Genomic DNA, 10757 nt, shown 5'->3' with positions numbered 1-10757 from the left:
ATAAGAAAATTAAAAATTATTTGAATAAATGAATATCAAATATAAATAATTTTATAGAAAAAAAAAAAAAAAAAAAAAAAAAAAAAAAATATAGAATAATAAAAATAATAAAGAAAAATAAAAAACGTTAATTTATAAATTATAAAAAAGAAAAAATTAAATAGAATAAAAATTATAATTTGAATTATCACTCTTTTTATAAAATAAAAAAAATGGTTGAAAACAAAGTTGTATATAATAAAGAAAATAATTTAAATTCTCTGGAAAAATGTTATCAAAATTCTTTAGAAAAAAATATATCAGAATTAGTTATAATATATGGTACAAAACTAATAAAAAGAAATATAAAAAAGGATTCATTTTATAAATGGAATATATATGAGAATATTTTAAGAGCATCTATTGAATTGAATTTAGATGAATATATAGATATATATTTTAATAAATTAAATGAAAAATTTGGTAACTTAAACGGAAAGAAAATTGATATATTAAAAGGAATGATTTATGAATCAAAAAATAAAAATACAGAAGCATTAAATATTTATAAGAAGTGTTTATGCAAATATCCCTGTGATCCCTTAGTAAGAACCAAAATTATTAACTTAAAAAAAATATTAGAAAATGATATAAATAAAGTTGTACAATTATTAAATAATCATTTAAAAGAATTTCCATTAGATTTAGAATCATGGCATGAATTAGCAGAAATTTATTTGAAAGATTGTTTATATAGTTACTCATTATATTGTTTTGAGGAAATTTTATTACATTTACCAACTAATTTATATTATATATTAACGTGTGCAGAATTATATTATACATTAAATCAATATGAATTAAGTAGTAAGTATTTTTGCCTGTCTATTAAAATACAAAATAATAATTTAAGAGGATTATGGGGAATTATACTCCTTAATATAACAAGATATTCAAATAAAAAGACAAAATTATTAAATGATAATGTAGATATTATATTAACTTTGAAATGTATTAATAGATTATTTGATTTATATAGTAAATTAAATATAAACTTATTATACAAAAACTCTATTCTTGATTACTTAAATCAGTTGAGAGATAATTTTAAGTAAAATTTATTTGCTTAAAATGATTTTTAAGTTAACACATCATAATACAATAAGAGAAGTTATTAAATGGAATTAAGGTTTCTTTTTTTTTTTTTTTTTTTTTTTTTTTTTTAATAATTATTATGATAAATCAATTTTTAATTTTTTGTTTATAATTGAAATATAATTTTATATTTTTCAATATTTACATTATTTTTTTATATTATTTAATTTGTTTTTACTTTTACATAATTTTTTATTATATTTAATAATTTTGTATATAAATACCTTATTATTCCATTATTAATAATATATATATATATATATTTTTTAAATATTTTTTTACTAAATTACTTTATATTTTTAGTAACAAATTTTTTTTTTTCTCATATAAAAATACAAACAACACTAATATATACACACACATATATATATATATGTATATTATAACTATTTTTTTTTATACTTATTTTAAATACTTTATTATATTATAAGAATGAATAATAATTCATTACAAAGATGATTTACAATATTTTTCCCTTATATATATAATCATATTAATAATTTATCTGTAAATTTATAATTCGTAAAATACAAGAATTTGCAAATTTTTATTAGATAATAATATGATATATATAGTGCTATTCTCATTCTTTACTGTTTTATTTTATTTTTTATAATTATTTATATATCAAAAAGATGAAATAAAGGAAAAAATAAATATCATTCATAAAAAGAAAGAAATATTTAAAGATATTAAACAGAAAGTTATTTTTTGAAATGATTAGAAAGATGAATTATTGAGAAATCAGCATACTGTTGTTTGTATATGACAGAAATGTTAATCGAAATAAATTCCTAAATAAAAACTATTAAATATAAAAAACATAATTTTACAACTGCATTTTTCTTCTAATTTTAATTTCTTTATAATAATTACATTATCAAAAATAATAATACATTATGCCTATGTATATAAATTTCCATAGAGTTGAAACATATATAATCCTTTTTCATTTATTTGTGTAATTCATATTACATTCTTCTCATGTTTAAATGTTAAATATAATTTTTTTCTTTCAAAAATATCATAAAAAAAAAAAAATGTATCACATTAAAATTACTTTAAAAACGAAAAAAAAAAAAAAAAAAAGGAAAATAAATAAAGGAAAATAAATAAAGTAAAATAAATAAAGTAAAATAAAATAAGCTAAATAAAATGTAACGAGACAAAAAATTCATGTAATTTGTATCTTTTTATTATTTTTCTATAATTTAATAAAAACAATAAATTAAAATTATATAAAAATAATATAAAATAAAAAATATATGTTGTAGAATTTTGTTAATAATTAATGTTACTTATATAATTTAAGTTTTTTGTAACATACACATATGGTTAATTATAATTAATTTTTTTTATTAGTATAATAAATAATATATTAATATATATATATATATATATATTTTATTTTTTTATGAGAAATATTTATATATATATTGATATTTTTTTTTTAAAAAAATATAACAAAGTATAATATTTTCTATATTTTTTCATACTGTGGATCACACAAAAAATAAGAATAAAAAAAAATTTTATTTTTTTTATAAAGTTAATAAAAGCATACTTTTTTTATTTTAAAATATAACAAAAGTATTTCTATGTATATATGAAAATAATGAGAAACTTATTTAATTGAGTAGCAGTAGTTATTTTTTTGAATGTAAGAGGTATATTATTTCTTTATATATATAGTGTATAATATTTTGATTATAGTTCAACATAATTATCATCTAAACATTTATCATCTACACATTTATCATCTACACATTTATCATCTAAACATTTATCATCTTTTAAAATAAAATCATCCTTTTTTTTATTATTAGTATTGTTTTTCAACATTTCTTTATTATCTAAAATAGTTTTTAATTGATTAAAAAGACGTAAAATATCTTTATTGTCTAATCTTTGTATAGATTCTATGAGGAAATCATAAGAATTTATTTTATTTTTTTTCTTAACAAATGTTTTCATATAAATATATGTAAACATACCAACAAAAATTTGACAATCAAATCTATCTGTAACACCACCATGACCTGGAATATATTGTCCAAAATCTTTTATTTTTAATGCTCTCTTAAAACCAGAAGCAAAAAAACCACCAAAAGGAGCTAAAAAAGCAGCAAATAAACTTAAAACTAATCCATGAAAAATCATTTTGGTATAATATATTTTATTTATGAATAAAACTGATGATACATGTTTAGGTAAAGTATAAACGTTCTGTTGAAAAATTGAATTTTCTTCGCAATCAATAGTATTCCATGTTGAAAATGGCATAAATGAAATATATGCTTGTGGGCATATAAAAAATTTATACCTTTGTAAGATATATGTAATAAATATACCCCACAATATTGTGATAATTGAAGAACCTACATATCCTTCTACTGTCTTTTTAGGAGATAATTCAATTAATCTTGTTTTACCAAATAATATCCCAAATACATAAGCAAATATATCATTAACTATAACTGAAGAAACTGGCACAATAAACCAAATCATTCCTGAATATATATTTGCTATATGCATTAATGATTGTGTTACTATAAATAAGGAAGATAATAATATAATACCAATTTGAGAAAATTGATATTTTAATGAATATTTTCTTAATGATAAAATAAACCAAGCAAATCCAATAAATGCTAATATAAACATTATTATTGAATGATATGCTAATAAATAATTAAAAAACCATATTTGATGTTTTAATTTAGGTATTATCCAAGGAATACCTAAGGTAATTATAGTTAAAAAAAACCAATACCATCTTATATAAAATATTTGTGGTAATCTTTTGTCTTTATTCTCTATACTTTTTAAAGATATAATTTCTCTATATACTATAGTCACTAATATTAACACTAAAAGAGAACAATAAAAATGTCCTGCAGCTAAAATAAGAAAATATAAACTGATTAATATAAATGTCCATAATGCTCTTATTTTAAATGTTCTTATTTTGGATTCAAAATTTTCCGAATTTAATAATGTGTCATTTATAGTTGAATTAATCCCAGATTTAAATTTATTTATACTATTTCCTTTATTATAACCATATAATTTAATAATGTTGCTTAATTTATTATTTTCTTTACAATTTACTAACTCTTTTAAATGCTTCAATTCTTTATAGTATTTTATATCTTTGGAACTCTTTCTTTTTTTATATTCACTTTTTAAATTATTTTTATTTTCATCTTCTAAAAGATCATTTTTAAAATTCTGTTCATCTAAACTTTTTTTTTTTTTATATATACAAGAAGATTTTCTTTCATTATTTTTACATTCATTTTTAAAGTTTTCTTCATCTATATATTTACTTCTTCTATGTATACTGCTTATATTTCTATTCTCTAAATCTAAATATTCATTTTTAAGATATTGTTCATCTACACTTTTACTTTTTCTTTTTATATTATTCATATTTTTTTTTTCTACATCTAAATACTTATTTTTATTATTTTCATTATAGTTTATATCTGCATTATTTTCATTGAGATCATTTTTATATTTATTTTTCATATTTTTTTCATTTTTCGTTTGCATTGTTTCTTTTATTATTTCTTATATATCATTTTACTATTCAAATAACCTTTTTTTTTTTTTTAATTATTATTACTATTTTATGTTTGTTTTTCAATAAATATATTATAATTATATATATTATAATTATATATATATATATATATATATATATATATATATATATATATATATATATATATATATATATATATATATATATATATATATATATGTTAATATTATTTAAACTACTATCTTTTTATAAATATATTTCAAATATTCAATACCATATGTAAATTTATATAAAAATTCTTATATAAAAATATATTTTTTATAAAATGATTACACGTTTTAAAGTAGAAAATATGATAATTTTAATTTAAATATTTTAAAAAAAAATTTTTTTTTTTTTAAATTTATTTTATAAAAATCATGATATAGGGAAAATATATTAATTCAAAGTAATAATATAAACAAAAAAAAATAAATTATATACATATATATAAAATAATTCGAAAAAATTATATAATTAAATATTATCCATGTTATCACTTATATAATCTCTTTTTTTAATATAAAAAATTTTTGAAAAAAAAAAAAAAGGAAAAAATAAATCTTTATGAAACTAACAAAGAAGTATCATATTACCATAAAAAAATTAAGAAACTTTAAAAAATCATGATGAAATTTTTAAATTAATGAAAGTTATAAAATGAAATATTACAGAAAATATATATATAAAGAATAATATTAAAAAAAAAAAAAAAAAAAAAAAAAAAAAAAAAATTAAAAGAATAATAATTATAATAAAATATTTATCAAAAAATAAAATAAAGGAAATAGAATTGTTTCAGAAATTATAGATGAAATATACCTAGTTATTTAAAAAAAAAAAAAAAGATAAAATTGTAGAATACAAATTCAAATTGAAAAAAAAGATATGCTTTTAAGGAAAAAAGATAGGAAAAAAAAAATAAATATTAAAAAAAAAAAAAAAAAAGAAAAGAAACAATATTTAAGAAAGTTTTAGTTATTTTTATATATATATACGAAACCTTCTATGGTTAGTGATAAACGTACAAATTATGTTTTATTTATTATTTTATAATGTGTCTTTATTAATTTTGAAAATAAAATATATCGTATTTCAAATATTTTTATATAATACTAATTTGTTATATAACTTCTGACAAACATAATTTTCTACTCATTTTTTTTTAAAATTTACATTTTTATTTTTATTTTACATTTTATATAAATATTTTAATAATTTATTTGTTTCTATTATTTTTTTTACTTAATAAATAAAATATATATCTATCAGTAAAATAAATTTTAAGTATAATAAGATTTTATTTTTCAATTTTTTATAAAATATCAAATATTTTTTTTTTTTTTTATTTTAAATACAATTTTTATTCATTTATGTTTAATATTTCATATGGAGTACTAGATGTACGTTTTCTTATTGATATGCAAAAATTATTTATGTAAAAATTTTTCTATTTTAAAAAAAATTTAAAAATAATTGTTTTTGGAAAAATATTATTTTATTATATAAAAACCTTTAAAACTATGATGTATAAAAATTTTTATCTGAGTAGAATTGCGTAAATATTATTTAATAAACAACTATTTTATATATTAGAAAAAAAAATTTAAATAAAAATTTGAAAAAGATTTAATTTTTTGTGATAAGATCATAATAATTATAATTCTTACAAAACTTTGATATTTTTTTTGTCTAATTTCATTATTATTACGTTTTTCTTAAAGATATGAAAAATATAAATAAATGGTATTTTAATATACTTCATTTTATTATAGAATCAATTATTTTTAATTAATACTTTTATATTTAAATATTTGATTGATAAAAAATTTATATATTATTATATTTAATAATGTTATAAGAAAGTTATGCAATTCTTTTAATGTTCTTGTTAATATGTATGTACAAACATACATAAAAAAAAAAAGAAAAAAAAAATGCGAAATAAATAATGGAATATATCTAACACTATTAGATGAAATATAAAATTTTAATGTTATAAAAGTAATATATTGTAAATCTTTTAGGGTATGTTTTATATTTAAAATATGCAAAATTAACTATTGAATGTATAAAAAAAATTATATAAAAAATTTAGCTTTTCTAAGTTTCACTTGTGAATGAAAAAAAAGTAAAAACATAAAAATATAAATAAATATATATTTTCTATTTTTTTTTTTTTTTATATTATATTGTTATCATGTTTTATTTCAATTTTATTTCATTATATTTTATTATAATTGCTTACATACATTTTTGATTTTTTTTAATTATTATCTACTAAGAATGTCATTAATATACGCATAAATAATAAGCTTACATAATAATATATATATATATATATATAAATATATATATATATATATATATTTTTTACATATATATTCTTATTATTAATTAAAAAATTTAGAGTGATACAAAAATAATATTACAAATATATGTATATATCTACTTAAGTTAAATATAGTAAATAATACAATATATATAATTAATTTCTTAAAAATTTCTATTATAAATAAATTATTAAAAAAAAATTTTAAATACCAAATATTTTATTTTAAAAGAAAATAAAATTCCATTAGTACTTAATTGATTTTATAAATTTTTTTATTATAAATAAAATATAGTATTTTTTTAAAATATATTTTTCTTTTTAGTAAATATTTCATCAATAATAATGATATGAAAAAAAAAAAAAAAAAAAAAAAAAAAAAAAAAAAAAATTGTATTTATATACACATATAGATATAAAGTAAATGCCTAAATAAATGTATGATTAAATAAGAATTCAGTAAACTTTATTTTTTTTTTTTAAGCTATTATTATATATTACATCTTATATAATAAAAATCAATTTAAAAAAATAAAATAAAAATTTAAACTATTCTATATATAAAATAATTACACAATAACGCAATTAAAAATGAATGAAAAAGCACGATAACATAAGTATATATATGTAAATGCATATATGTATTTTTAAATAGATACTTTGTATTAATAATAATATTTACAAACAATTATGAATATTCATCCATGTAAAATAAATGTATTTTATAACTATAACATGTAAATTATAATATTATTATATAATAACAAATTAATTTTCAAAGTAATTTTTTTTTTTTTTTTTTAATTTCTATGTATATTTAATTTAGACTTTTGTAAATACATTATATATTTAGTAATGCAAATATAAAAATAAAATATATCTCTATGAAATTTACACATTCATATAAAAAAATTATACACATGTAACTATAAGTAAATAAATTATAAAATAGGTGATTAAAAACAAATATCATGGAATATAATAGATATATATTCATTTATGTTTATTATGATATTATTTTTATGTTTTTATATATTTATTTATTTACATATTTTGGTTACAATATATATATATATATATTCATTTATGTCAACATACTTATGTTTAATTTATGATTTTGCGCCTTTTCTTTTATCAGTTTATTTTTTTTTTTATTTTTTTTTATTTTCATTATTTTATTAGATTATTAATTATATATATATTTATTTATATAAAACAAAAGGATAAAAAAAATTATGTATGAGGTCCGGTGTTGATAAAATTTCTTCTATTATCTGTGTTATTTAATTTACTTCTTTGATTTAACAATGCTTGAACATATTGTTCTTCTCCTTTTTTTATTGTAACTTTTAATTTTTTTTTATGTGCTAAAAAACCATTCATATATTTTACAGCATTAATAGCACTATCTACATTATCATAGGATACAAAAGCAAACCCCCTATTTCTACCAGTATCCTTTTCAGTTGCAATATGGGCAGATATAATATTACCAAAAGGTGAAAAGGCAGCTAATAAATCATTTTGCATCCATTCATTTGGGATATGAAAAATAAAAATATTAGCTCCTACTGGGCCAGTTAATTCGTTAATATTTAATGGATTCATAAAAGATTGATCTAATTTTCTAGGTTTGTGCCATTGTGTTTGTCCAGTTAACTCATTGTGATAATAAGGTCTTCCATCTTCTTTTGAAAAATATTGTTTCCAGTGGGATTGAGTAGAATTATTTGCTGTTCTTTGTTGATTTGCAGTATTCTGCAAATTATAATTCATATGTAAAGGATATCTACTAAAAGAGCCAACATGCATATTTTTAAATTGTTGTGATTGCATATATGTATTATTATTATTATTGTTATTATTGTTATTGTTATTATTATTATTATTATTTAATGGATTCATTAACGATCTACTTAATATTTGCTTTTCTTGTAATTGATTTTTTGTTTCAGCAAATCGTACTTCTATTGGTTTTTCAGCATTTTCTATAGCTATTTTACCATTTAAATTTTGTATAGCAAATATTCCTTGTTCTTTAAAACCATAATTAACAAAAGCACATCGTTTACTAACACCATTACTATTTTTCATTATATATATTTCTGTAACATTTCCATATCTATTAAATAAATTTCTTATTTTTTCTTCTGTTATATCTTTAGGTAATGATCCCACAAATAATTTTGCTTCGTTTTCATTTGCATTATTCATATTGACTCCATATTTTTCTAATTCTCCAATGGCAAACTTTACTATTAATGGTCCCAAATTTTCATTTAATACTTTCTTACCATGTAATTCCTTTATTGCTTTTTGTGCATAAAATATTGACTCCATTCGAACAAATACATTTGCTCTGTTTATATTTGGCTTTTTATCTTTAATAAAAACAATATCTTTTATTCCTCCAAATTCTTCAAATATTGTTCTAATGTCGTTTTCTGTCAAATTTTTTGGGATTGAACTTACAAATAATTTTACAGGTATAGATGGAGCTGGATTATATGGATTATTTATTTGATAATTACATTGTTCATTTATTCTCGTTTCACCATAAGAAGATTCATTTTTTTCATTATTATATTGTTGTGTATTGTTACTCATTGTATTTATGTTATTCATAAAACTCATAATTTTATTAAAAAAATGTTTATTTTCTAAATATACCCCCAAATAATAATTTTTATGAAAATATCTCTTCAGAAATATATATATATATTTTGAAGAAAATTTTATTTAAATTTTTTTTTAATTTTTAAATAATCCTTTAAAAAAAATTTACTTCTTAGAAATATAATTTTTAAAGAATATATTTCTTTTTTTTTTAAAATATGCATCACTTTATCCTATTTTACTCTCTATATATTATCTTATTTTTCAAAATTTGTTTAAAAATATTCTCTGTAACATTTGTAATAAAACAAAATTTTAACAGCTCTTAAAAAAAAATGTAGTTTTTTTTAATTATTCTTCAAATAACATAATATTTAAATAATTCTACAAAAAAAAAATTATTTTTATATAATTCTTTTATCAATAATTGCTAATATTTTAAAAAGGAACTTATTAGTATCATTACTATTATATTTATGTTATTGTTATATTTAACAATACAATTTTTTTTTTTTTTTTTTTTTTTTTTTTTTTTTTTTTTTTTGTTTTTCTCAAAATTCTTTAAAAAATTTACCTTCCTCAAAAAACTATTTTTCTTTTAAAGTATTATTTAAGAAAATTTTATTTTCCTCATAAAATTTTATAATTTTTGATGAGACTAATTTTATTGATAAAATGACAATCTCACACAATTTCTTAATATTTCAGATAAAGTTAATGCTTTTGTTAGATTTCTCTTCTTTAGAAAAACACAATATATATTCTCTAAAATATTGTACTCTTAAAAAAAACTCCTTTTTTAATTTATAATTTTTTTTAATTTTTATTATTTACAAAATATATCCCGTATTATAAAGTATACAATATTTTATAATATTTTTATGCATGTTTTTTTTTTTTTTTTTTTTTTTTTTTTTTTTCTCAACAAAATATAGAATATTAATTTATGTAAATAAATACGCTAAAATAAAATATTGTTTTAAATTGAAAAAATTAATATAATTGCTTAAATATCTTTTTAACTCTAGCGTGTTCATATTTTTAGAATAACCTATTTTTTCTAATTTTTTTTTTTTTTTTTTTTTTTTT

General features: G+C 16.0%; 3 protein-coding genes across 3 annotated transcripts; 1 reads left to right on the top strand and 2 right to left on the bottom strand.

The window, feature by feature from the left end:
• Positions 1–212: 212 nt before the first annotated feature.
• Positions 213–1094, top strand: EMC2 (ER membrane protein complex subunit 2, putative; the record flags this gene model as incomplete). Its single annotated transcript, XM_028671812.1, has 1 exon — positions 213–1094. The coding sequence occupies one exon, from the start codon at positions 213–215 to the stop codon at positions 1092–1094; it is 882 nt and encodes a 293-aa protein (XP_028528427.1).
• Positions 1095–2841: 1747 nt separating this feature from the next.
• Positions 2842–4689, bottom strand: CDS (cytidine diphosphate-diacylglycerol synthase, putative; the record flags this gene model as incomplete). The annotated part of the gene is made up of 1 exon (XM_028671811.1): positions 2842–4689. The coding sequence occupies one exon, from the start codon at positions 4687–4689 to the stop codon at positions 2842–2844; it is 1848 nt and encodes a 615-aa protein (XP_028528426.1).
• Positions 4690–8285: 3596 nt separating this feature from the next.
• On the bottom strand, positions 8286–9677 carry CELF2 (CUGBP Elav-like family member 2, putative; the record flags this gene model as incomplete). The annotated part of the gene is made up of 1 exon (XM_028671809.1): positions 8286–9677. The coding sequence occupies one exon, from the start codon at positions 9675–9677 to the stop codon at positions 8286–8288; it is 1392 nt and encodes a 463-aa protein (XP_028528425.1).
• Between the last annotated feature and the right edge of the window lie 1080 nt (positions 9678–10757).

Source organism: Plasmodium gallinaceum, assembly GCF_900005855.1.
Source record: "Plasmodium gallinaceum strain 8A genome assembly, contig: PGAL8A_v1_87, whole genome shotgun sequence".
In the NCBI taxonomy this organism is placed as follows: domain Eukaryota; phylum Apicomplexa; class Aconoidasida; order Haemosporida; family Plasmodiidae; genus Plasmodium; species Plasmodium gallinaceum.
The sequence above is the reverse complement of the archived record's forward strand: the minus strand, read 5'-3'. Positions and strand labels throughout refer to the sequence as shown.